The following is a 27,450-nucleotide window of genomic DNA, read 5'->3' as shown; positions in this document are numbered from 1 at the left end:
GGAGACCCCCACACACATATACGGGCTCCGTCCTCCCTCCAGAGGTGATTCCTTTCCTCATTAGGAAATTCTCCGCTCCCTTTTTCCGACTGCTTTTCCGAGCGTTTACGTTGTACATCTGGAAAGGAGGGGGAGGAAGGAGGGGAAAGCAGAGAGAAGGAGGGGGAAGAGCCCAAACCCGCCCAGTCTGACCCAGTCCAGACAACCAGCCTCCAGCTGGGGCTAGGGAGAGGGGAGTGGAGAGGTGCGGCCCCCCCACGCCCCTACGGGGTGGGGGGCGCGGGCTCAGCGTTCCAAGGACCCAGGAATGCCCCCCCACCCGCCCCCCCGGCAGGCGGGGCGAGGGCTCAGCCGGGAGTTTGGCAAACTCCTCCCCGCGTTGAGTCATTCGCCTCTGGGAGGTTTAGGAAGCGGCTCCGGGTCGGTGGCCCCAGGACAGGGAAGAGCGGGCGCTATGGGGAGCCGGGCACCAGGGTTCCCTCTCCACGCCGGGCAGCTGCGCTGGGGCCCCCGGCGCCGACCCCCGCTGCTGCTGCTGTTGCTGCCGCCGCTGCTGCTGCTGCTGCAGCCGCCACCCAGGGTCGGGGGCTTCAATTTAGACGCGGAGGCCCCAGCAGTGCTCTCTGGGCCCCCGGGCTCCTTCTTCGGCTTCTCGGTGGAGTTTTACCGGCCGGGAACAGACGGGTGAGTGAGGAGGGCTGGCGGCGGGATGGGGGGTGGGGGGTGGAGGACTGGAGACTGGGGGCGCGGCTGGAGTATGGAGGGGACCAAGGCTGGAGTTTGAGAGGCGGAGTTTGGAAGGACTAGGGCTGGAGTTGGGGGCCCACGCTAGAGTTGGGGGCCCGCTCGGGAGTAGGGAGGGGACAGTGGCCGGCGCGGAGCTGGGCGCCTAGGGTTTGAGATCAGTGGGGAGACCTGTGTGGGGTGGGGAGAGGACACGAAGCTGGAAGCTGTTGAGGTCTGGGCACTGGTCTTGGGGCCAAGGGAAAGGAGGACGCGCGAACCCAGAGCAGCGGATCTCTGGCTGAGATCTGTGAGCTGCCGGGACCCAGGCGGATGCTGGCGGAGAGGGGGCGCGGAGGCCGGGAAGGGCTTTTTGGAGCCCTGGGGGACCTCGGGACCCCTGAGGGCCATTGTGCGGAGGGAAGACGGGCTAAAGCAGAATGAGCTGTGTGTAGCAAGAGGGGAGTCGGGAAGTGAGGGGGTCCGGAGGTTAAATGGGGACCAGCCTCATCCTCCCCTCCCCCGCTCCGCTCAGACTGGGAAAGACCCGGGAGGGGGATGGCGGCTCCCTCCCCTTTCTCCTCGGGCTCCTACTCCGCCTTCCACCTCCAATCTCCGTTCGGACGAGGGGACCCGGGAACTTGGGGAGAGTCCCGGGACCCTGGCTCTGGGGGCGCCGGCGCTGGGGCGGGCTTGGCCAAGGGCGGGTGCTCGGATGTGTCGGGAGGGGTGTGTGTGCGCGCGTGAAGGGGGGTGGGTGGTTTCCCTCTTCCTCTAGCTCTTGGGAGGAAGAGAAATGCCGATTTCCTGTAGCTTGTCGGCTGGAGCTGAACTAAGACCGGACTCCAGGGCTGGGGTCGGAAGCTGAGGAGACGTGGGCTCGCTGGGCCCAAGGGCGTCATAACATAGGACATCAAGGACTGGGGAAGTCTCAGAGGAGGGTCCTCATTCCCAGCTCAGCAGGGTGACAAGCAGACCGGACCCTGAGTGCCTGAATAATGGGGAGCCCACAGACTCGGGAAAGCTGGAGTTAGAGCTGAGGCAACATTGGAACAAGGGTGTTTGTTTAAATGTAGGGGGTTGGGAAGCAAGAGGAGAAGGTAGCTGCTCCTGGGCCAAGGCAGGGACTCCCAGCTGCCAGATTCCGGATCCTCCACAGTAACTGGGAAATCCTCCTTCTCCTCTGTCTCTGAGCTCTGAGCTTTCCACGGGTCCTGACCACCACCACCACCCCAACCCCTAGTGTCTCGAGGTTTGATAAGATCTCTGTCAGCGGTGAGCTAGTTTTGTACACGATACAGTTAACTTAGCTCTACTCATTTTCTTTAGTTTTTGGAGAAAAGGAGTCAATCTAGCTAATTCAATGGTGGGGGAGCAAATTTCTCCTTTGTCTGGAATGGGAAAAAAGAAAGATAGTTAGGCCCCAGCTGTTGGTTCTGCGCTATTCAAGGTCCCCACCCAACCCCCACCCCACCCCCCTGGCCTCCTGCCCAAACCCCATTGCATCACCCTGGCCTGGAGCCTCTGCCAGGCCTGGCCTCCCCTAGGCCCCCTCAAACTGCTTACCACAACCCTAATGGAGTAGAGAAGAGGGAGGCAGGGAGGGGATGGGCTCTTTCCCCCATCAGGGTAAATCCAGTGGTCTGGCTCCTAACCTTCCTCATTAGGCCTCCCCCACCCCACCCCCACCTAGCAAAGTGTCATCTCCGTTTTAAAAGACTCCTTTAAAACATCTGGGTTTTCACACCCTCCCGTTCCCTAGGTGTCTGACCCCTGGGCTAATCCTACAGTCCCTAAAGCTGTCCTCTAAACCAGGACCCAGCAGCCTTCTCATCCCTCCTCCTCCCCCTCTGCTCATCTCTCCTCCCAAGAGAACCCAGGTGTCCAGCTTGCACTCCTCCCCTCTCATTTTCTCTTACAATACACCCTTAGAGTAGGACTCTGAACATTCCACCTCCCCAGTGACCTCCCTCCCACTGCAGCTGGGCCTTCAACCCCCTCCTGCCCACAGGGGACAGACACGGTTCCCAGACGTGGGGCCATCGCTGAAGAGGGCAGGCCTCAGTGTTCTTGTTGTCACTGCAGAGGCTTTCACAGGGACAGCCTGTGAGGCTGTGAGACAGCCTCAGAGGGCAGGGTGAGCTCAAGAGATGTTACGTGGTAAGAAAGGGCCAAACTTTGAGTCAGACAGGCTGGGGGTGCATCCTGGCCCCAACACTTGCTCTTTGTGTGACCCGGGGTGAGTTAGTTTTGCTTTGTGTTTCATGAAAATCAGACACCTAATGGATGAGGCTGCTCTGAGGGCTGTGACAAGAGATAGAAAAAGCACGTGGTCCATAGAGGGGGATCAGCACATGGGAGGCATGATTTTTCTAGGGTAGCTGTTTTCTATTTCTGGTTTTCTCCTCTCTGGATAGCACCTGGCTCTTTGTCTAACTTTTCCCCCATTTCTTACTTGCTTCTAGTATTTGTTTATAGTAGTGATAGTAATAATGTTCCTTCACATTCCTTAGCACTGTCCTATCAATTTTTCCATAGGATTGTTAACAAGAATCCTTGCATTAGACATAGGAAACACTATTGTACTGTTTTATATACATATAAACTGAAGCTTCAGGAATCATAGAAATCGGCTTAGGGACCATTCAAGGGCAACCCATCATTTTAGGTGGGGAGAGAATCCAGAGCTTGGAGAGAAGTGACTTGGCCCAGGTCACAAGCTGGAAAGGCGCCCAGACTTCTTAGCCCAGCTCCTTCTTCTCTTCTGGTACCAGCACTGCCACAAGGGGAGGCAACTCTTCCTCACCGGCCAGCGCAGCATATCTCTTGGGAATTTGCTGAGGGATCTAGATGTCCTCCTCTGGCCTGGCCCTTTTGGTTGTGGGACCTGCCAGAGCTGGGCCCTGGTCCAGTCGCTACTCCCCACCCCCCGCCTTGTCAGGCCAACAGAGTCAAACAGTAACCATGTATTGAACAGGAACTTGGTTAATCAGAAGCCTGGCTGGGTAGATAGTAAAGGGGAGAGAAGGGGATTGATTTGTTGGCAACAGGGTAGACCAGAACGCTGGCCTAGGAAGTTGGATTCCTAGCTTCTGGTCCTTCTGTCAGGAAGGATTCTGATTGGCCTTGGACATCTTACTTAACCTCTCTGGGACTTAGTTTTCCCATCTGTAAAATGAGAACATGAGACTAGGTCAGCGATTTAATTAAAGCTTTTTCTTTATTTCCTTTATTTTTGTTAAAAGATTTTATTCATTTATTTGACAGACAGAGATCACAAGTAGGCAGAGAGGCAGGCAGACAGAGAGGAGGAAGCAGGCTCCCTGCCAAGCAGAAAGCCCAATGCGGGGCTCGATCCCAGGACCCGGAGATCACGACCCGAGCCGAAGGCAGAGGCCTTAACCCACTGAGCCACCCAGGTGCCCCCTTTATTTTTGTTTAGACGCAAACAGTATCTTACCAGGGGACTCTATATAAAACAGAGAAAAGAGGTTGCTCTCTAAAAGAAGGTGGGAGGACTGTCTGGACCAAACTAGCCTCCCCAGACTCCATGTGGCCGGCGTGAGGCACCTATGGGACAGTCTTAAAACCAGTGGCTGCTATCTGTGGCTCCTCGCAGCTGTGGTAGCCTGTGTCTCCACAAGCCAACTGTCGAATTTTGGGGAGCTGAGGCTTCAGAAGAAATCATGGCAATTATTTCTTCCTGTGAACTCTACATCTTAGAAGAGTTTATCTGCCACAGTGCATTTAGTAAGGCATAATTAATTCCTTTTCTCCTGTTTTTAATCAACTAGAAGTTAGAACAAGCAGACAGCTCTAGCTGCCAATCAGAGCTTCTGACCAATAGGTGATAACCAGCTTCCCCAAATGTTGATAGAATTTTGGCCAAAAGCACATACGCTTGCGGTTTTTATTAGCCCAGCCACCTTATCAGATGAATGCATGATTTCCACTAGGCTTTCTGAAATATTGAAAATAGCCCAAGGACGCTTCTTTGTTACCTTCATGGACCCCTAAGAAGGCGCAACTGCTGCAGGATTTAGGAAGCAAGAACTAGGAGTGGGGCATCCAGGATTAGCTATGTGACAGGGCTGCCCTGATACGGGGCACTTTGCTTGGCACGTGGGGGAGGGAGCTATTTATTAGGATGCAAGGGCCGCTGGCCCCACAGGTGTAAGTCACGGGTTGGGGTCTGCGTCTGTGTCCCTTGCCTGCATGTCAGATCTCCTGAACTCTCCAACAGCCACAACATAGACGCCCCCCGGCCCATGAGCCTGTGGGCTTCACAGGCTTTGGAAGGCCTCTCTCACCTTCCATCCCTGCCAGACTCCAGGCATCCTAGGAGCACTCGGGCTCAGTTCCTCCTCAAGAGCAGGGGGTCTTGGAAAACTGGGAGCCGGAGCAGGTCTCTTGGCTGCCACCCTGTGCTCTCCTGGAAAAGGAATATGAGAGCTCCAGGAGACTCAGGTAAACTGCTCAACCTCTTCACCGAGAGAGAGAGAGAGAGAGAGAGAGAGAGAAAGGGAAGTGCCCAAGTCCACACTGAGCTGGTGCTAGACCCGGAGCTCCTGACTCCTAGTCCAGTGCTCTTTTCACTGCCTCCTGTACCACAGCTATTCTTTGGGGCTGCACCTGCTAAGGGAAGCTTGTACCCCTCTCTCCTCACCCAGGCCCGGGCAGTGCAACCTCTGCGCACCACCCCCAGCCCCACCGCCAGTCTCACATACTGGGTCCCTGTGCCTTCCAAGAAGCCAGCTCCCACCCCCCAGCTGGATGTAATGCCTGAGTGAGACGGGTGGGGCCTGGCGGGTGGGAGACAAACGGAGAAGTGAGAGGTTGGAAACAGACAGGAAGCCACAGGCAGTAAACATTTCCTGTCCCCAGGGTAACCAGGGCTCGCACCCCACCCCCCTTCACTCCAGGAACTCTCCCTCCCTGGCCCCCCTTCTATTCTTCTGGACCCTGCCTTCTCCCTCCTCTGTTCTCATCCTCAGCCCCCCCGCTGCCTACTCCACACTCCCCACTTCAGTCCTGTGGCCCCACTGCCTTGGTATACCCACCCCTATTCCCCTTGAACCCCACCCCTGTCACCCTCGCCCCACCTTGTCCTCTTGGAAGACACCCCTACCTTTTGGGGCATCTACCATACTTACCCACTTGGGCTCTCCCAGGTAAGGAGGACTAGGGAACACAGCCAAACAGCAGGGAAGAGATGGTGCTGGGAAGTGAAAGAGGCCAAAAATCAAGAGAGATGGAGAAGATCCTAGAGAGATCCAAGAGTGAGAGATCTGAGAGAGAGAGAGGAATCAAAAAAAAACTAAACAAAGAAGGCAGTAGTCACAGGGGCAAACGGACAGAGACAGAGAAGCAGTGCCAGAGCAGATACGGAAGGAGCAGAGAGGCTAAGCTGACAGGGACACTGGCCCAGGGCCTGGGTCCAGTTGCCCAAGGCTGTCAGATGCAGTCATTGTGGGAGACCCTGGAGGAGAAAACCAAAGAGGCTGATGGCTACACAGAGGACTTGGAGTCAAGGGCCCTCAAAGACTGTGGTAGAGGCAGAGCCAAAGACAGGAAAGATTGCCCGGGACCTTAACCACATCATTACATAGGACCTCCCAGCAAGGGCAGCTTTCTCCTCATTGTCTCGAAGCACCATGTTCAGAAGCAAGACCCAGTAGAGCAAGATCTGAATTCAGACTCCTAGGGATGGTGTGTGGGAAGGGGGTTCAGGGGCTGAGCGGAAACCTAGCCAAGATGAGGAGATCTACCCCAGAGTCTAGGGGAAGACAAGCCCAGGCCCAAGGGAATCTGTCTTCACCATCCTCCAAGATCCTCTCTCCACTTCTACTGACGGATTTCCAAGACTCACATTTTCCTCCTACACGCTCCAAGGCTGGGCAGCCCCGATGCCTGGGTCTCGATGCCTGGGTCTCGGCCCAGAGAAGGGCTTTGGCCTGGGCCTTGGCTTGGGATGAGAGGGTAGAGGCTAGGTGAGAGGACCGTCCAAGGTCGTCTCCAGGGGCTCCAGGGACTGCGTGTCCCATCCTGACAGATCTACAGGGGAGATGGAGAAGCTGGGGTCCAGGCCCTCTGGCCACTGTTCCCTTCCCAGAACTGACTCTTGGTTCCTCCTCTCTCTAATAACAAGGGAAGGTGGTGGAGGGGGTGGTTGTGTTAGTGACAGCGGCACATGGGGACCACCTGACTCCAGCCTGTGCCTCTGGCATCTGTGGCATCTTCTGAGATATAAATACAACCCAGGGGGCATCTACCCCACCCCCAGCCAGCCCCTGGCCCAGAGGCCTGGGGAGACTGGAGGAGAGCGATGAGTCCCTCTGAACCGCCTCTCCTTTCCCCTCCGCAGGGTCAGCGTGCTGGTGGGAGCGCCCAAGGCTAACACCAGCCAGCCGGGAGTGCTGCAGGGCGGTGCCGTCTACCTCTGTCCCTGGGGTGCGGGCCCCGTACACTGCTCGCCCATTGAATTTGACAGTAAAGGTAACTCCCTTGGGTAGGCGGGGAAGCTCGTAAAGGGCCCGGGGGTGGGGCTGCGGCTGGGGGGCGGGTCGAGCGGCGCCGGGAGCAAGGGGGCGGAGCCTGTCCCGATCGGTGGCCACGTGCCGTCCCCGCGCGCTGGCGCTCCAGCTCCGGGGAGCGGCGGCTCCCCGGGCACTCATACCACGTTCCCAGTCTAGCCCAGCCCTAGGAGGGCGGGTGTGATTCAGACACATGTGGCTCTCATTTCCCCTGAATCACCCACAACTCTGGGAGGCCGGGGCAGCAACACAGACAAAGACAGGGAGAGCTACACAGACTTTTCAGTCCATCCGACTAAGCACTGACTAAGTGACAGTGCATGCCGGGCACTGTGCCGGGGCTGCGGGGACCGGAACGCGATGAGACTACCGCCCTCAAGGAGCTCGGGATCTGGAGTAGATGCAGAGGTGGGAGGGAGCGAGACCGAGGGAGACAGCGGAGAGAAGGGCAGGAATAACAGCTGACATTTCAGAGCACTTGCTCGCTGCTGCCTGCAAGCGGCATACCTCAACTTGCTTGATCCTTTCAACCCGGGTGTGAGGTATTATCCCCACTTCATAGATGAGGAAACGGAGGTTAGGTAACTTGTCCAAGGTCATGCAGCTAGTATAGGGTGGAACAGGGGCATGAACTTGAATAGTCTGGCGCCGCAAATAAAGACTGGGGTGAGGGACAAAAAAAGGAGAGATAAAAAGATGGAGACAATGGCGAGGGCAGGGAGAAGATGATGAAACAAACTTTTTTTTTTTTTTAACCTGAAAGACAGATGAGAATCAGAGGAAAGAAAAAAAAAAAAAAAAACTGTCCTCTAGAGCCCAGAGATAACACTTGGAGAGACAGACAGATGAAGGGAGCGAGAAAGAGACATAAGGGGGCAGAGACCCAAATAAGAAAGGGGATGGAGCAAGGTGTCATTAGAGACTCAGATCCGGCCACAGAGAAGTGGAGCCAGAGGACTACTCTCAAGGGAAATAGCCTTTCTTCCCCACCACCCTTCCTGCCTTCACCTTCCCGCAGGCATCCCTGTCCCAGCCCGGTGAGGAGGCACGGGGACAAGGGGGAGTCAACTCTAGAAAGCCTAGGTTCTGGGTGCGTGCATATGTGTGTGCACTTGTGTCTGGGGAAGGGGTGAGTGAGGCTGTACAAAGCAGACTCTAAAGACCCTTCCCAGTGCGCCTGGGTGGCTCAGTCATTAAGCGGCCGCCTTCGGCTCTCGTCATGATCCCAGGGTCTTGGTATCGAGCCCCAGTGGGCTCCCTGCTCTGCGGGAAGTCTGCTTCTATCTCTCCCACTCCCCCTGCTTGTGTTCCCTCTCTCACTGTGTCTCTCTGTGTCAAATAAATAAATAAAATCTTTTTAAAAAATTGAAAAAAAATAAAGACCCTTCCCCACTCCTCCCAGGGAGTCATGGGGCTTGGGGTTTGCAAGTGCCTGGGTGCTCCCAGACCGAGGGTGGAGGCCACTCGAGGTCTCAGCCATCCACAGTCCAGCCTGACTGCCTTTTCTCACTTCTCCAAGGCTCTCGGATCCTGGAGTCATTGGTGTCCAGCCCAGAGGAAGAGGAGCCTGTGGAGTACAAGTCCTTGCAGTGGTTTGGAGCGACAGTTCGAGCCCATGGCTCCTCCATCTTGGTGAGGGCCCACAGCCCCAGCAGTGCGGTGATAGGAGACGGGTGGCTGTTGACTATAGTGGAGCACAGGCCTGAGGGAGAGAGGAGAGCCCTTTCGGACTAACCTGCTCCCGGGCCCTGTCAGGCCTGTGCCCCTCTGTATAGCTGGCGCACAGAGAAGGAGCCTCTGAGTGATCCCGTGGGCACCTGCTACCTCTCCACAGACAATTTCACCCGCATTCTGGAGTATGCACCTTGCCGCTCAGGTAGGGCAAGAGAGGGCACGAACCCCATGTCTGCCTTCTCCCCGTGAGTCCCCACACCACCCCAGTTAGCCTTTCTGATCACAGTCAGGTCCAGGGAGGGCCTTTCTCTGGTGCCGCAACCTCCGTCCCTCCCCAAGCTCTCTCTTTCCTGTGAGACCCGTCTGTGCTGGGTTCCTTCCCACTGCCTTCTCCCCCTCGCAGATTTCAGCTGGGTCGCCGGACAGGGTTACTGCCAAGGAGGCTTCAGTGCCGAGTTCACCAAGGTGAGAGGGTGGCCTGGGAGGGAAGTGGCTGTGCATGGTGTCACCCAGGAGTCAGGACTAGATGTGGACTCCTCTTCCCCTACAGACCGGGCGTGTGGTCCTGGGTGGACCAGGGAGCTATTTCTGGCAAGGTAAGTCCTTCCTCTGCTGTCCCTTCATCCCCTGGCACATGGCCTCTCATCTCTCCTCCCGCCTGAGGTCACCATCCCTCCTAGCTCTTCTCTGCCCCTGTCCCGATTCTCTTCTTTCTTAAGACATGTATATCCTTTTCCACCACCCTCCACAAGCTTCCCTTCCCTGAACCAGACTTCTGCAATGCCATCCTGCCGTCTCCCATGCCCCCCCCACCCCCATCTCCTCCTCCTGTGCATCCAACCCCTTGTCTCCTTCCCCAGGCCAGATCCTGTCTGCCACCCAGGAACAGATTGCAAAATCCTATTACCCTGAGTACCTGATCAACCTGGTGCAGGGGCAGCTGCAGACCCGCCAGGCCAGTTCCATCTACGATGATAGCTACCTGGGTGAGTGAGCAGCTGGGGAAGGAACTAGAGGGGGAGAACCTCAGGTGCTTTTGCCCCAACTCCCACACTTCCTCTTCTCCCAATCAGGCATCAGCAGTCCTGCTGTCATACTTGTGGGCAGGCTGCATATGAAGGCCCAATAGGGGTGGGGGAAGAGCTGGAGGGTGGGCCACAGCAGAGGGGTCCCCACAGGAATACTAATACCCACTCTCCTTGTCCCCCAGGATACTCTGTGGCTGTGGGTGAATTCAGTGGGGACAACACAGAAGGTGAGTGTGTCCCCAGGTTGGGGGACAGATGGAGGAGACCCAGGGTGAGGGGCCACAAGAATGAGACCCCATTCTGGTCTGATTCCCCTTTCCCCACCCTTAGCGCACAACTTTCTCTTCTCTTTGCAGACTTTGTTGCTGGTGTGCCCAAAGGGAACCTCACCTATGGTTATGTAAGACACAGCTTGACCCTCCCTCCTTCCCTCCGTCCCTTCCTTCCCCTCCCCTGGCTAATCACAAAGAACCATGCACCGCAGTTTGTGAGGGTTCAAAAAGTAGATCAGAACCGGGGCTCTGGAGGCAGCCCTGGGTTCAAAGACTGATGCTTACTCTGGATGAATCATTCTGTTATTTATTCATACCCCACTTCATTCCATAAAATCCTTAAACCTACTTAGCCTCTCTGAGCCTCATTCTTCTCTGTATAATGGGATAATAATAGTTCTGACCTCACAAGGCTCTTGTAAGGACAAAATGAGATAATGCCAGTGAAAGGACTTAGTGAACTCTTAGGCAGTGTACAACTGGTAGCTGTTATTATTAGACTGTGACAAGTGCTTTAAAAAGGACATAGATAAGAATGCCACAGGAGTTCATCCAATTAACAACGTTTATTAAGGCAAGGTAAGAGATGAGAAGATGAATAAGACACTGTACCCCATCTCATAAGGTGCTTCTAGTTGAGGATGTGAGATAGGACCCGGGTCCAGGGACAGAAACTGTTCCCGAGCACCTCGGTGCCACAGGCTCTGCCCACTCCTGTTTCCAATTCCTCACAACAAGCTAATGGGACTAGATGATACCGGGCACATTTCCCACATGAGAAAGCTGAGGCTCTGAGACCAGGCAAGTGGTTTAAGATCACCCAGTTAGTAGGTGGTCGCAGAGAGATTTTTTTTTTTAAAGATTTTATTTATTTATTTGACAGACAGATCACAAGTAGCCAGAGAGGCAGGCAGAGAGAGAAGGGAGGAGGCAGGCTCCCTGCTGAGCAGAGAGCCCGATGCGGGGCTCAATCCCAGGACGCTGGGATCATGACCTGAGCTGAAGGCAGTGGCTTTAACCCACTGAGCCACCCAGGCGCCCAAGTCGCAGAGAGATTTAAAACCAGATCTGTCTTACTCCAAGTCAGACTTCTTTTTTTCTTTTTTTTTTTAAAGGTTACTTTTTAAATTTTTTAAAAAATATTTTATTTATTTATTTGAGAGCAAGAGAGAGAGAGCACAAGCAGGGTTATTAGAAGAGGGAGAGGGGGAAGCAGACTTTCCACTGAGCAGGGCGCCCCATGTGGGGCTCGATGCCAGGACCTGAGATCATGACCTGAGCCAAAGACAGACGCTTAACCAACTGAACCACCCAGGTGCCCCAAAGTCAGCCTTCTTTCTGCACTGTGATAAATTTCAGAAAAGTGGTTAAGAGGATATAGCAGTTTAGGGGAAGGAGTAACCTTTTTAGGGCAGGAGCAGATCAGAGAAGGTTCTATGAAGGATCCGTGGAGACGAGGCTAGAGGGCATCTGGGACAGGAGCATGAAAAGCATGGAAGAAAAGGAAAAGCAAGTCAGGCCATTGTAGCATTCGTGGGCTGATTGAGGATAAGGAGAATAAAGAAAGGTTGAGGGAAAACAGATAGTTTGGGGCCAGATTCCCCAGAGCCTCAGAGGACCAGCCAGGAAGCTGAAAATTGGGGTAATGGCTGCAGGGAATCACTGTGGATTTCCAAGCATACGTGTCCCTCCTGGATCCGCTCCAGGACTGTCAGTCCCTCTGCTGTTATGGAGGCAGGGTACCGAGAGGCAGGGACAGAGCCAGGGACCGTCCAGCAGTCCTGGAAGAGGACTCACCCCGGAGTAACAGCAGCAAGAGTGGGGAAGAGGGCGAGGAGTCAAGGGCCAATTGCTAAGGGGGGACAGAGGGGAGCCCGGAGTGTTGTGGTTTGGGAGGGCTGGGGGATGAAGAATGACTAGGTCTCAGCATGCATTCATCATTCAACTGATGACTATTGTCTGCTGCTCACCAAGCACTACTTCAGGCTCTGGGGAGAAAGCAAAGACCAAACCGGAACTCCCGCCCTTGCTGATCATACATTCTAGTGGGTATAGATGGACACGGACAAATATGAAATCCATCAGTAGTTAACCAGTGATATGGAGAAAACTAGTGAAGTTGCCATGTAATGGAGCTACCTGGCATAGAGATGGGAACGTGAAAGCAAAGCCTGGAGGGAGTTAGGAGACGAGTGGTCTGTGTCTCCCACAAATGCCTCTCCCCAGGGAATCATGTGCCCGTTTGTCCTCCACCCGGGGGATGGTCTGGGAGTCCAAGACCAATGGGTATATCTCATCCTCTCCAGGTCACCATCCTTAATGGCTCAGACATCCGATCCTTCTACAACTTCTCAGGGGAACAGGTGAGGACACCCCCCACTCACAACCCAGCTTGGCCCTCTTCCAGCGAAGTCCCAGCCCCAACCCAATAAGCTCTGCCCAACTTCTCAGGCTCCCTGGAGTCTCTGACCTACCCCTCCACAGTCCCTGTTGATCCTGTCGAGTGATCCCCTAGGTCTAATCCAAAGCTGCCCCTTTGTCAACCCCCACCGCAGATGGCCTCCTATTTCGGCTATGCAGTGGCAGCCACAGACATCAACGGGGACGGGTAAGTGGTGGGAAAGGGGCATAGTGCCATGCCCTCCCCAGATCCATGATTGAAGAGTGGGAGTGAGATAGAAAAACACAAGGAGGGTTTTTCTCTGGATCTCCCCCCGCCCCCAACCCAGTGCCTACCTTCCCCGTGCCTGGGAGCCAGGAGAGAGCAGAGGGCTAAAGACCTCAAGTCTTCTTGCTTGGGGAAAAGGGAGCCTGGGATCCAGGACACCTCGGTTTCCCCCCCGCCCTCAGGCTGGATGACTTGCTGGTGGGGGCGCCTCTGCTCATGGAGCGGACTGCTGACGGGCGGCCTCAGGAGGTGGGCAGGGTCTACGTCTACCTGCAGCACCCAGCTGGCATGGAGCCAACACCCACTCTCACCCTCACGGGCCATGATGAGTTTGGCCGGTTTGGCAGCTCCTTGACCCCCCTGGGGGACCTGGACCAGGATGGCTACAATGGTAAGTGCCATGGGCCCCAGGAGCTGAGGAGGAGTCTGGGGCCTGAGTCAGAAGGAATCTGGGGAGACTGTGGCTGTCAGCTAAGATACCCAGATCCCCCGGTGACTCCTCAGGGAGGTTGTGTAAACTTATGTCTGGGTTTTGGAACTTGAAGAGATTCAAGATCTGGGAAGGACGGATGGGAAAGAATGATCCTGGGTTCTGAGCTCCGGTGGTAGAGATTCAGACTCCTGGATTCCCAGCCTCCTGACTTGTGTGTGTTGTGTGTCTTGCAGATGTAGCCATTGGAGCTCCCTTTGGTGGAGAGACCCAGCAGGGAGTGGTGTTCATATTCCCTGGGGGGGCAGGAGGGTTGGGCTCTAAGCCATCCCAGGTTCTGCTCCCCTTGTGGCCAGGTGGCCACACGCCAGACTTCTTTGGCTCTGCGCTTCGAGGAGGCCGAGACCTAGATGGCAACGGATACCCTGGTGAGCAGTGACTGAGGCCCTGTTCACCTTAGAATTCTCCAGAATTCTCCCCCTTCTCTGCACGTTCCTGGGGTCCTGGGTACAGTTCTAGAATAATGCCACCAGGTGCCGCTGTCCCCTCCTTTGGGCCTCCTTTGAGCAATGACCTAGAAGAGGGTTAGGAAGGCAAAATGTTAATTTGGGGCCTGCTGTAAGGGGTCGTTTCTTGACTTCTTGCAGATCTGATTGTGGGGTCCTTCGGTGTGGACAAGGCTGTGGTGTACAGGTATGAATTCTAGGGGGGGCAGCGTGGGAAAAGTGGGAACTGGGGAATTTCTTGGTAGGGCTGAGGTTGGGAAAGTACGCAAAGGACACTGGCTTCCTGGGGCTTGTGCATCAGCTTCCTGCTCCTGGATTCCAGAGAAGTCTTAGTTCTATTGACCCCATATCCACTCTTGGCAGGGGCCGCCCCATTGTCTCTACTAGTGCCTCCCTCACCATCTTCCCTGCCATGTTCAACCCAGAGGAGCGCAGCTGCAGCTTGGAGGGGAACCCTGTGGCTTGGTGAGCTGGGGCCAGGAGATGACAGGGAATGGGTCTGAAATACCTCAGTCCGTGCCTGGGAGTGCACAGAGAAACCAGGTCTGGGGAAGGGGACAAATGCGGGTGTCTGTCCGGGTCTGGAAGGTAGGTGGAGAATAGGATGCCTGTTCCTTGGATACACCAGCTTTCCTCTTGGTCTTCTTCCAGCATCAACCTTAGCTTCTGCCTCAATGCTTCTGGGAAACACGTTCCTGACTCCATTGGTGAGGGATACTGCCTGAATCTCTTAGGCCTTGGGATGGGGGATGGAGGGACCGGGGACTTTGGCACCTCCCTTCTCTCTGAATAGGTTAAGGGAGAGAGACAGATTCTCCTGAACATATGTTCCTGGCTGCAGGCTTCACAGTGGAGCTCCAGCTGGACTGGCAGAAGCAGAAGGGGGGAGTACGGCGGGCACTCTTCCTGGCCTCCAGACAGGCGACCCTGAGCCAGACCCTGCTCATCCAGAATGGGGCTCGGGAAGACTGCAGAGAGATGAAGATCTACCTCAGGGTACAGCCCCAGGGGCAGAGAACAGACTGGCCTGGGTGTGTGTGTGTGTGTGTGTGTGTGTGTGTGTGCGCTCCATAGAACTGGAGTCCCTCTTGAAATAAAAGAGATTGGGAAATTCTAGTGAGAGGCTTGGGACTTTGGGGGCTGAGGAAGGGGCCCTTCTGTCTGAGGAACTAGGAACCAGGCTATTGGGGCCTCGGAAGGAAAGAGAATGGTCAGATTTGGACACCTGGATTCTTGAGGGCCCTGAGAGGACAAAGAGATGTGAGAGGCTGAGGAACAGGGCCATCAAGTCCCCAGTGTTCCCTGACACAGTGAATTCTCTCCCCCACCCCCCAGAATGAGTCAGAGTTCCGAGACAAGCTCTCCCCAATTCATATTGCTCTCAACTTCTCCCTGGACCCCCAAGCCCCTGTGGACAGCCATGGCCTCCGGCCAGTCTTACATTACCAGAGCAAGAGCCGCATAGAGGACAAGGTGAGGAGAGAGGGGGAGAGAGGAGACCTGGGACGAGATTGCCCTGGGCACCTGGGGCAGGGCCCTGGCGGGGGAGCCTTCAGCTCAGGAGGAAGTCTAAACTCCCCCTCTCAAGGCTGTCCTGGTCCTCAGGCTCAGATCTTGCTGGACTGTGGAGAAGACAACATCTGTGTGCCGGACCTACAGCTGGAAGTGTTTGGGTAAGTGAAGGCCAACATCAGGCTGGGGGATTCCAGATGCCAAGATCTCATAGTAGGACATGTTGGAGTTTGGAAGCACCTGGCACCTGAAAATACAGAATAGGGACATACTAGCAAGCTGTGCGATCTTAAGAATTTACTCTTCTGTGAGCTTCAGCTTCTTTGTCTGTGGAGTGGGAATGATAGCATCCATTTTTCTGCCTTTTTGGAAGGACTATATGAAATAATCTACATAAAACATCTGGCTAGGGGACACCTGGGTGGCTCAGTTGGTTAAGCGTCTGCCTTAGACTCAGGTTATGATCCCAGGGTCCTGGGATTGAGTCCTACCTCAGGTTCCCTGCTCGACAGGGAGTCTGCTTCCCCCTTTGCCTGCTGCTCCCCGTGTTTGTGTGCACACTCGCTCTCCTTCTCTGACAAGTAAACAAATAAAGTATTTAAAAATAAAAAATAAAAAAAAATCAAGCATCTGGTCTAGTGCTGGCCATAGAGTTGGAACTCAGGAAATGGCACCTATTATTATTATATTATTATTATGGTTCATTGTCCTGGTTTGGGGATTCATTTCCCAGTGTCCTTTACCCTGTGTTTCCCCTCCAGGGAGCAGAACCACGTGTACCTGGGTGACAAGAACTCCCTGAACCTGACTTTCCACGCCCAGAATGTGGGTGAAGGCGGTGCCTATGAGGCCGAGCTTCGGGTCATAGCCCCTCCAGAGGCTGAGTACTCCGGACTTGTCAGAAACCCAGGGGTGAGAGGGGCCTCTCAGGTTCGGCTTGGGAGGGGACCTGCCAGAGGGGCACCAAAACCTTACCCATACCCACCCACCTCCAGAACTTCTCTAGCCTGAGCTGTGACTACTCTGCTGTGAACCAGAGCCGCCTGCTGGTGTGTGACCTGGGCAACCCCATGAAGGCAGGAGCCAGCGTAAGTCTAGCAGAGATGGAAGGATCTGAGAGGGCAGTGACCAGGCTGTCCAGAGCACAGCTGTGGAATAGGGAAGGGGGCTGGAATTGGGGTGAGGCAAATGCCCACTCTAACAGGCTCCCTTGTCCTCCTTCCTTGCCCCACAGATCTGGGGGGGCCTTCGGTTCACAGTTCCTCACCTCCGGGACACAAAGAAAACCATCCAATTTGACTTCCAGATTCTCAGGTAGGGAGTAAGGGGTGAGGGGCTGGGTGGGGTAGAACCTGGTGCAGGGGGGCATCCCCCTGGCTGGGCTCCAGCACCGCCTCAGTCTCTCCTCCATCCCGCAGCAAGAATCTCAACAACTCACAGAGCGAAGTGGTTTCCTTCCGACTCTCAGTAGAGGCTCATGCCCAGGTCTCCCTTAATGGGTAAGTGCCCAGGCAAAATGTGGCCTTTCTGGAAGGGGAGATGCTTCTAGGAAAGGATGCATCTAGGATTCCTTCCGCGGTCTTCTAAACCACCCTCCTCCTTAGTGTCTCCAAACCTGAGGCAGTGCTGTTCCCAGTGAGTGACTGGCATCCCCGAGACCAGCCTCAGGAGGAAGGAGATGTGGGCCCTGCTGTCCACCACGTCTATGAGGTGAGGAATGGTAGGGGCCAGGGGCTGGGTTCAGGGCAGGCTGCTGGGAGTGGAGGGACTAGAGAGAATTTCATCTTTGCCTACTGACTGCCTCCTTCACTTCTAAGATAGGAGACATGCAGCAGGGGACAGTGGGCCATGATGACCCTGGGGTCTCAGGAGGGCAGAAGCCCTCACCTCCTTCTTAGGGTGGTTGTGTTCCCCTCTCCTCAGCTCATCAACCACGGCCCCAGCTCCATTAGCCGGGGCATGCTGGAGCTCAGCTGTCCCTGGACTCTGGAAGGTCAGCAGCTTCTCTACATGACCCGGGTGACAGGACTTGCCAACTGCACCACCAGTCACCCCCCCAACCCACAGAACCTGGAGGTGAGAGGCCTGGAGACTGGCATGGGAGGAGGGACCAGGGCTGGGGAGGTTGGGGAAGGTCACTGGAGGCCTGGAAAAGCCAAAAGATTGTCCCTAAAGCTAGGATGGTACAAGGGGCAAAATACCACAGACACCTCAAGGCTGTGGAAGGGGGAAAGACTCTTTTTTATACACTGCCTGAAATATCTTTCCCTTACTTCTTGCCCTGGCATACTTCTAGGGTCCATCTCTGTCCCACCTTCTCTGGGAAGCTGTCTTCAGACCTGTTCCCCTGGGTCCTTATGCCTGGTTTAAAGTTTATTTACTCATTGGCAACATTTAAGTAAATGAGTATCTATGCTAACACTGTTACAGGCTCAGGAAATATCTCACTGAACAAAACTAACAAGGTCCCTTCTCTCATGGAGCTTACATTTTAGTAGAGAATAAGAGACAATTAAAATTGAAAGGGGAGGGGCACCTGGGTGGCTCTTGGTTAAGCGTTTGCCTTCAGCTTAGGTCATGATCCCTGGCTCCTGGGATCGAGCCCCAGAGCCCCACATCAGGCTGCCTGCGTAGCAGGGAGGCTGCTTCTCCCTCCCCCTCTGAGTCACTCCCCCTGCTTGTGCTCTCTCTCTCTGTGTCAAATAAATTAATAAAATCTTTAGAAAAAAGAGAGAGAGAGAGAACAGGTTGAAGCTGCTCTGGAACCCAGTGCTGGCTGACTTGGATGCTGTGATGAGGTGGGAAAGGCAGCTAACGGTCTCTTCCTTTTTCCAGTTGGATCCAGAAGGTTCAGAGCATCACCGCTTACAAAGACGGGAAGCTTCAGGCCGGAGCCCAGCCTCCCCAGGACCTCAGATCCTGGTAAGTCATACTGGGACTTGGGTTCTCAGAGCCACCAGAAGGGCAGAATTCAAGGTTCAAGCTTCTCCTTTCTTCCCAGAAATGCCCCGAGGTGGAGTGTTTCAGGCTGCGTTGTGAGCTTGGGCCACTGCACCGGCAAGAGAGCCGAAGTCTGCAACTGCATTTCCGAGTCTGGGCCAAGACCTTCCTGCAAGTGAGGGAGCCTTACCTCCACCCTGACCCTTGACCTTCAGGCCAGCCTGATCATACCCTCCCTTTCCCTACTGCCCCAGCCACCTCCTTGGGTGAATGGGACCCAGACAGTCCAGCTTCCCTTCCTCACCCTCGTTTAGGCCTGGCTGCGTGTCCTTTGTGCCACCTAGTGGCCACTCTGGGAATGACAGCCTCCCTTTCCAGGCCCGTTGGGAGGAGGGACAACTGGAGGAAGACGAGCAACAGAGAGATGGAACATGAATTCACAGTGGAGAGGCGAGAAGATATAGGAATAGTAAAGAGCAATCATTTATTGAGCAAACGCTGCTGGCCAGGCAGTGTCCTGGGTGCTTGACCCACATTAATGACTCAAAAAATTGTATTAAACATGTAGCTATCTAATTATACATTATTTAGTTACACATTTGTTATCTCATATAAGGAACACAGATATTCAGGAGAGAGTAAGTCCAGAACAGGGAAAGATCACAGTCTGAGCCAGATTGCGGGGAGCCCTCTGTCCTCTAGATCTCAAGAGGGGCGGCCCTGAGCACCTCTTCCCCACCCACAGCGGGAACACCAGCCTTTTAGCCTGCAGTGTGATGCTGTGTATGAAGCCCTGAAGATGCCCTACCGAATCCTGCCTCAGCAGCTTCCCCGAAAGGAACTTCAGGTGAACCTGGGCCAGAGGTCTGAGCTGAGGAAGGCTCAGAGTATGGGACCTGGCACTAGGACTGGGACACGGGTGGGGGCTGGCCTTGTTATTTGTAAAAAATACGCATTGAGCATTCCTATGTGCCAGGGTCTGTGCTGGGTCCTGGGGATATAACAATAAGCAAGATGAACGGTCTCTTCACTCTCAGAGTTCACAGGCTAGCGGGCAATGAGAACACAGTGTGACAAGCACCAGGATATTTATGGGAACACATCAGAGGGACACTTTTTTCTTTAAGATTTTATTTACTTATTTGACAGAGACAGTGAGAGAGGGAGCACAAGCAGGGGGAGTGGGAGAGGGAGAAGGAGGCTTCCCAGTGAGCAGGGAGCCTGGCCTGGGGCTCAATCCCAGGACTCTGGGATCATGACTTGAGCTAAAGGCAGACAGACGCCTAATGCCTGAGCCATCCAGGCACCCCTTAAGGGACACTTAAACTCAGTCTTGCAGGGTCAGGAAGGGCTGCCTGGAAGAAATGATGTTTCAGCTGAGACCTGAAAAATAACTAGGAACTACCAGGCTGATTGGTTAGGAAATGTATATTCTCTGAGGAAAGGAAATTAGCAGGTGTGAAGACCCAAAAGTAAGACACAATAATGCACACCTTGGGAATTTAAATTTTGAAGTTCAGAATTCTGTTAGCCCAACCTGGGTAGCCCAACCTGGGAGGTGAGAGGTGAGCTGGATCTGATGGCAAGTGGGAGCCAAGTGTAGGGTGGGGAGAACTAATGGCTTTCCAGTGACTTCTCTTGACTTGCTCCCTAGGTGGCCACAGCCGTGCAGTGGACCAAGGCAGAAGGCAGCCACGGCGTCCCACTGTGGATCATTATCCTAGCCATTCTCGTTGGCCTCCTGCTCCTGGGGCTGCTCATCTATATCCTCTATAAGGTCAGCCATGTCCTACCTGTGACTTGGCCACTCCCTCATCAGGTTCTGCCCTGAACCCAACATAGTCCCAAGCATCTATCTCCAGACCAGTTCTCCAGCCACGTACCCCCACCACCACCACCCCCCACCACCCCATCCCACCCTAGCCACACTTGCACTACCCTGATCCTGCCTGTAGGATCCTTCCACAGCCCCCAGCTTAGAAGGAGTCTCTTGACTCGAGCTGTTAAGTTTGCCTAGACTTGCAAAATCAATGTCATGGCAAATATGTGGCATTTGTGCTATCCCTTCCCCCAAAAGCTAATGGCAGCCATCACTAATTGGCCAGACCCTGGAAGTGGCCTCAGAATCCTTCTCAAGAGGCAGCCACTACTAAGCATTCAGACGTAGAACTTGAATCAAACCTGTTTGCCATCCCTAGCCTAACTGGGGGCAGTTTTACAGCGCTGATGAAAGGACCCCTTATACCAAAAGCAATCCTGGCTTTAGCCCTCCTGGCCCATTGGACCTATTGTAGAGGTAGTCTTAGCAGCCAGGATTTAGGCCAGTTTTGCAAAATGGGGAGACTGGAAGTGCTAGAATCCTCTTCATTTCCTCTTGGGATTAGCTCCGGGGAGAAATGGAAGCTTGAATATCTAAACTCTCCCTCCTTACTCCCTCATTAGCTCGGATTCTTCAAACGCTCCCTCCCGTATGGCACCGCCATGGAAAAAGCTCAACTCAAGCCACCGGCCACCTCTGATGCCTGACTCCTCCCAATCCTCAAGGCCCAGTCCCCCCCACCCTCGGTCTACTGACTGGGAGGGGGCTGGGCACTTCCTGAAGGTGCTGAGGGCCAGGGAGAAGCTCCTCTCCCCAGCCTAGAGACATACTTGAAGGGCCAGAGCCGGGAGGTGAGGAGCTGGGGATCCCCTCCCCCCATGCACTGTGAAGGACCCTCGTTTACACATGCCCTCCTCATGGATAGGGGAACTCAGATCCAGGGATAGACGCCCCAGCCTCCCTGTAACCTTTGCATTTTGGAGAACGTTATCTGAAAACAACTTGGAACCAGCCCTGGGGAATCCGATCCCAGTTTTCTGGGCCAGATGTGCCACCAGGACTTCCTGTCCAGCTCGAGACTGCAAAGATCTATCCTCAGTCTTGCCAGAGATCACAGGAAGCCCCCAGCTAAGAACCTGGAATCTGGGGAGTGAGACTTGGAAGCTCTGGAAAGCCCCCACCCTGGTGGGCCAGCAAGAACACTAACTGTGGATGGTGCCCCAGGCCCAGCTCAGGACAGATCCCAAACAAGGATCATGCTGGCTCAGAACCAGCTCCAAGAGGACTCAGAGCTCTAATGGGGCCAGATCGAACCTGGGGCCTGGGGTTGATCTGGGACCCAGACTCAGACGTTGGTAACCTAACCAGGCAGATCCAGGATTACATTTGAGCCTGTTCCAGACCTGTGCCTGGAGGCCCAATCCACTTCTGACTTGGGAAAAGTCAGGAATTGCCCAGAACCCTGAAGGGGCCATGATGGTAACAGATCTGGAACCTCAGCCTGGCCAGGCACAGGCTCTCGCAGTCCCCCAGGAAAAGGGGAGCCCACTGTCCTGGGCCTGCAGGATTTGGGTTCTGCCCACTAGCTGCACTGACGCTGCCCCTTTCTCCCTGCCCAACCCACCCCTGTTCAGCTCCGGACATCCGGGACTTATTTAAACTATGTTGCAAGTGCAATAAACCCGGCCCGGTGCCCCCACTGACCAGAGCTGGAATTTGTGTCCTTTCCTACTCTTTCCAAACCCAACCTGGAACCAGATGGCTTGATGCGTAGGAAATGTATATTTTTCACAGTTTCTTTCCTTGGGAGGCAGAAGTATGACCCCCAGGAACTATGGAACTACTTTCTGGGTTCCCTTCTCTTAAGTGAAAGAGATGATGGAAGGGGTGAACGGAGGGCTTGACTCCTGCCCATCACCAGCCCCACCAGATTTGGTTCCCAGCACCTCCCAGAGAGAAAAAAAAGAATTCTTTCTCCTTGGGTTTAAGCACTAAGGGAAGAATGCAGAATGGGAGGTCCAAGTTGAAGATGGGGAAAGATGGTCCAGAAGACTCACTGGATTTCTCTAAATCAAAATAATGAAATGGCTGGAGAGAAAAAAGCCACAAAATGCAATCAGAAGAAAGCCAGTTAGGTTTTGTTTTGTTTTGTTTTGGTTGCTCAGTATATGCTGGTAGGTAGAGAGGGTGTTAAATTGTTAACATACTTTAGTTTCTCTAGCGATAATCCTGTCAAGTAGATACCATTAATCCCATTTACACCAGGGAAAATTGAGGTCCCCGGAGGTTATAACTTGCCCAAGGTCACCAAGTGAGTGCCAGAGCAGAGTCGAATTCAGCCTTGTCTGACTGAGAAAGCCCTCATTCTTAACCAACATCCCCTAAGGTTTAGGTCTTTGAAGAGAAATCAAAATGAGGGAGCCCCTCGGGGTCCTCTGTCTTTTCAAGGCCAGTGCTAATGTGCCGCAGGAGGAAGGAGAGGGGTGCTGAAATTCTAATGGATTGTTGGAGGCAAAGATGGCCATGTGATGCTGGAGCAGAATTCAACCACTAGAGGGCAGCATACCCACAAATTTATGGGAATTTTGGGCAGGGAGTGCCCGAAGTCCAATTCCTCTTTCCCCCATCGCCCTATTCTCATTAATTTAGGCTTCTGCCTAGCAGTGCCTACGTCACCTTAAATGTACCTGTCCTGGGAGATCAAGGCTGCTGCATATTCCCATCTGTGACTTCTTGATAACTGTACCTCAGAACTTCTTTCCAGAACCTATAAATGAAGAGGGACTGATAAGGAGGAAGAGACCTAGTAAGGCCAAGAGCCACCCAGTATTTCCCAGGATGGCAGCTGATGCATAACAAGGCACTGGGAATTCTCAAGGAAGTAAATCTTGTATTCCCCTGCTTGGGGGAGGCATGGGATTGGCTTCAGCCCAACTCCAGGGGCCAGATTTGAGATTTCTTACAGTATGGGCAGGAGGATATGAGGAAAGGAAGTGAGCTGTGTGGGGTATTGGGCTGGTGTCATGGGTGTGTCTGTGTAGTGCCTATACCTCTGATTCTCAGAGAGTGACAAGGTCTCTCCCAAGGGTACACAATATGAGAAAGGAATTTCGTGGGTTCAGAAAGGCCACAGTTGCATCTAGCACCTGCCATCCCGCCCCTGAACTATGCTTCTCAGGCTCTGGTCTGTTTCCCCTTCCACATCTCCCCGCCCCTCCAAAAGATGTCTGCCTCTCATCCTGAGACTTGAGCCATCCAGGGGACAGGAGGCTAGGAGGCCTCAGCCCTCTCCCTCTCTGTTTGTGCAGAGATGGGAAAGAGGCCCTGGGTAGGGAACAGAGCAGCTGGGGGTGCAGAGAGGGGGAGGGGGCTCAGGAGAGGCAGCTGGCAGGCGGGAAGCTGATCTGGGGGTCTCAAGTTTCTTGACATCAATTAGAGCAACCGGCCTGGGCTCATTAGTAGCCCCGGGTGCAGGGCTCATCAATAATGAATTAACCCTGCACACTGCCCGCCACACCCCACCTCACCCCCCCACCCCACCCCCACCCCCGGCTGCCTGCAAGGTCACCCCGTCCTCCAGCCAGCTGCCTTACCTTGGTAAGTTAAGCAACCCCTTTTCTGAGACCTCCCTAACTCAGAGTCCCTGGGGGCAGTGTGGGAGGGCTGACAAGACAGAGGGCTAAGGGGTCTCTATTACCAATCAACCACACCTACTTTTGACTCTTGTTTGTTCTGGTTCTACCAAGGAGGTGAGAAAATGGCAAGAGGCAAGAAATGGGGGCAGGGGAGCAGGAAGTAGAATGAATAACAGGGCCTGGGGAAAAGCAGGCTTTGTGATACTAGGGTTGAACAACATAGTGGCAGGTTGGAGCTGAAGTAAGAGGACCTCCTCTGATTGGCTAGGAGACCCTACATTCTCCCCCAAGGTCAGATTTGGGCAGCAAGACCTGAGTCCCCTGAGATCTCTGGGCCTCTGGATCAGAACAAGACCAAGGCATTGAAACCCCCAGCATTCTCTTGCCCTTGAGCTGGAACAACTTTTCTTGAAACCAGATCAGTGGGGGTTCAGGTAAGAGACTGCTGAAGTCCAGAACCAGGAACCTGAACTTCTCATCTACTCTCACTTCCATGCTGAACCCAGGAATGCCTGTCCCCAATCCCCCTTCCCCTTCCTCCATTGTTCCAAGACTCCAGTCCTGCCACCCTTCCACCAACCTCTTTCTCCCTGCCTCCACCCTTCTTAAATCCCAAGCGTTCTAATTCCCAGTCACACCTCCTTTCCCTCTGGCTGGGACTGGCCTGAAGCTGGCCGCATGGCATTCTGGGAACTCCTCCTGCCTTCCTCCTCTGGGGGCAGGTATAGACAGGTCCAGGCCGTACGTAGCAGCTGCATCTTCCACAGACACTTCACAGACTCCCAGATACAGACTCCCGCCTCATGCTGGGGTCCCACTTGCTCATCTCTAATCAAGTCCCCCTGTTAGTCCTTAAAATACATCCCCTGTCCTGCACAGCCCCCTGACACTCTCCCCCAGCCCATACATTCTGTCCTATTCCCCATCCTCCCCTCCACCTCACCAAACACCCCCACTAGTCCCCTTCAATTGGAGCTCACCTTAATGGGGAAGGCCCCGGGTTTGGGTCCGGATGCCTGATGGATGCTCCTATCCCCACCCCAATTCAGGTCATCTGTACAGGGCAGAACCTCAGTTCTGGACTTTGTATTGTCTTCTGGGAGCCCTAGTGATCACTGTTGCAAGCTTCTTTTTCCACCTCTTTTTGAGTCCATTGATTGCAATTTCTTTACTCAGACCTTCCCTAAGGACCTGGGCATTTGAACCCCAGCCAGAAATCAACCTGGGATCCATCTCCAGCTCCACATTTCACCTCTGAAACCCAGCACAAACATCCTGCTCAGAGAAACAAAGTCAAAGAAACAAAGGACCTTAGCATTCCCTGCCCTCCTCTACACGTACCCTGCCCAGCCTATCACTCTGAAGAGGACCCAGGTGTCCCACCCAACCCAGGCTCCATCCCTTCCCAGAGTACTCAGGCATTCCCTCACCCCATATCAGCTCATGACCAGACTTCCTGCCCTCAGACTCTGCCCTTCCCGGGAACCCAGGCATCTTAGTTCCCAGCTTCCTCCATCACCTCACACCGCCTTGTAGATGTCGTGTTCCCCCAGTTCTGGCTGCAGTGACACAGTAAATCCAGGAGACCGGGGGCAGCAAGTGGGAGAGAAAGCGGGAGGGGCAAGGAGCGGCCGAGACGCCCCCTCCTGGAGCCCAGGGTGCCCGGGTTCCCCCTCCTCCCGTCTTCACCTGCTGCGGGCTCCGCCCCCGCTCCGCCTGGGCCGGCCTCTGCTCCTCCCCCGACTCCTCCCCCCGCACCCCCAGCCCGGCCAGAACGGCCCCCGGGACAGAGCGACGCGGAACCCCGGGCGCCTGGGTCCCCAACATGATCCTCGGTGAGTGGGCTCTGCGGCTCTGGGCTCCGGGGCTCCTGGGTCCCTCTCAGTAGGTCATCCCCCCCAACCTCCCGGCACCGCGGTGACTGCGGCCGCCAGTCAGCAACCGGTTCCCCCTCCCCCTTCATCTGGCTCCACATCTGGGGGTCCCCTCTTCCCCTTTTCCCCAAGCTGCCGCTTCTCTGGGTGATTTAGGGAGTGGTGAAGGGGAAAGCCGAGCCGAGTGAGACCCCCGCCCCATAATGAGGACATTGCGTATTCATGAGGCTCATGAATATTATATGACGGTCTAGGAGAGGCTGGGGGAGAGGACTGGTCTTGGCCTGGTGGAGTTGAGGGAAAGGTTCTGACCCGTCCCCCCCCCCCCAACCACCCCCCCACACACGCCCTCCCCCACCCTTTGCTCAGACACTCCGACATCCTTCTGGGCCCAGGATAAGAGGGAAAGGAGGAAGTGGGGGGCGGGCGGGGAAAAGATGGTGGGTGTAGCTTCGAGGTGTGTGTGGTGGGAGGTGGGAACCAGAGGGTCGGAGATAAGGGGGCTGGGGAGAAGCAGGGGTGGGAAACTGTCCATCCCAGGGCCCCTGCGGCTCCAATCCTGCCTCCGCAGCCATCCTGCCCCAACACGCCGGGACCTGCCCCTCTCTCTCCTTGCTCTGGCTGCCTGGGCCCTTCCTTCCCGGCTTCCTTCTTCTTCCTTTTTCCCCCACCCCCACCCCTGCCTTGGGCCGGGGGCACCAGGGGACAAGGAGCAACGGAGAGAGTAAGGATGGGGGAAGGGAGCCCCTGCGGGGCTCTGACAACCCTTCAGCCACAGCCACCCCATCCTCATGACCTACATCGGAAGGGAGCCCCAGGGTGGGGGAGGAGAAGGACTAGCTGTGCGCCTGGACTCCTCAGCTCCCCGGGTCTCCAGGCCCCTGCCTCCACAATAGTCACTAGCCTGTTATGTCCTCTGACCTCTGACCTCTGCCCTGGTTAGGCCAGTTCCTGGGCCCTGTTTATGGTGGGAGACACCCCTCCCTCACAGCAGGCCCACACACTCCCTGCCTCCCACTGGGGACACCTGGCTCCATGCTGGCGCCCCAGGGCTTCCTGGCTCCTGCCTCAGCCCTCTGCTGGGTCCCTCTGCTGTTTGCCTCCCTGGCTCTTTTGCTTCCCTTCTTTCTTTCCACCTCTGTTGACTTCCCACTTGTGGGCTTTCTCCCCTTCTGCCTTTCTTCCTCCATCTCTTTCTATCCCCGTCCTGTGTCTCTTCCTTCTCTCACCATGTTATGCACTCCATCATACCTACTCAACGAACGAGGGAACTGAGGCATGAATGACTGGCTGCCTGCCTTTTTCCCGCAAATATCTCCAGCAAAGAAGAGATTCCTCACCCAACTCTGGAGACTGTCCCCACCCTAAAGTGACCCTCACCAACACATCTTGGACTCAGGTCCCCAGAACGCGGACTCCACATTCCTCCAACCTCTGCAATCCCTGCAGAGTGTGTGCCCCACCCTGGGCAGGGGCCCCAGAGGCAGCCTCGTGCTTATCCAGAACAGGCCAGTGACAGCAGCACTTCCCTTGGTCAGTGGGCTCAAAAGACGAACTCAGGAACCTGCTCAGACCTGACCAAGACTCCATACCTGGGTCCACCAGTTGGACCCCTGTCACATCTCCTAGAGGACGCTGTAGTTAATTCCCTCCTTCTGCCTGCCTACAGAAGGGTGGGAAGCCTGCCCACTGGGCTCAGGCCCCACCCCCAGGACCCGTAGTAAGGTTTTCTATTCCAAATGCTGAGGTCTACTGAGTCCATGTGCATGGTGGCCCTGACCAAATGGTGGGGCCCCGCCTACCTGCTCAAGATCTAGACCATGGGCCTAAGTTTAA

The 27,450-nt window shown here is 54.9% G+C and overlaps 1 protein-coding gene across 2 annotated transcripts; it reads left to right on the top strand.

The window, feature by feature from the left end:
• Window positions 1–233: 233 nt before the first annotated feature.
• On the top strand, window positions 234–21,813 carry ITGA5 (integrin subunit alpha 5). Of its 2 annotated transcripts, XM_080810359.1 has the most exons (30): window positions 234–684; window positions 7,088–7,218; window positions 8,776–8,888; window positions 9,012–9,132; window positions 9,334–9,395; window positions 9,481–9,526; window positions 9,791–9,916; window positions 10,141–10,185; window positions 10,315–10,358; window positions 12,537–12,593; window positions 12,786–12,838; window positions 13,081–13,289; window positions 13,565–13,756; window positions 13,976–14,021; window positions 14,198–14,299; window positions 14,486–14,541; window positions 14,676–14,830; window positions 15,170–15,307; window positions 15,440–15,507; window positions 16,108–16,258; window positions 16,342–16,434; window positions 16,581–16,660; window positions 16,765–16,845; window positions 16,951–17,056; window positions 17,270–17,422; window positions 18,182–18,268; window positions 18,348–18,461; window positions 19,032–19,133; window positions 19,941–20,063; window positions 20,729–21,813. In XM_080810359.1, exons 1-30 carry the CDS (start codon window positions 308–310, stop codon window positions 20,810–20,812), a joined length of 3,315 nt encoding a protein of 1,104 aa, XP_080666485.1. In that variant the 5' UTR covers window positions 234–307; the 3' UTR covers window positions 20,813–21,813. The 2 variants fall into 2 exon arrangements, with proteins under 2 accessions (XP_080666485.1, XP_080666486.1); XM_080810360.1 differs by lacking the exon at window positions 7,088–7,218 and having other exon boundaries at window positions 606–684.
• Window positions 21,814–27,450: the final 5,637 nt, after the last annotated feature.

The sequence above is a fragment of the Martes martes genome (genome assembly GCF_963455335.1).
Source record: "Martes martes genome assembly, chromosome: 8".
NCBI lineage: Eukaryota > Metazoa > Chordata > Mammalia > Carnivora > Mustelidae > Martes > Martes martes.
This window is presented reverse-complemented; position numbering and strand designations above follow the sequence as displayed.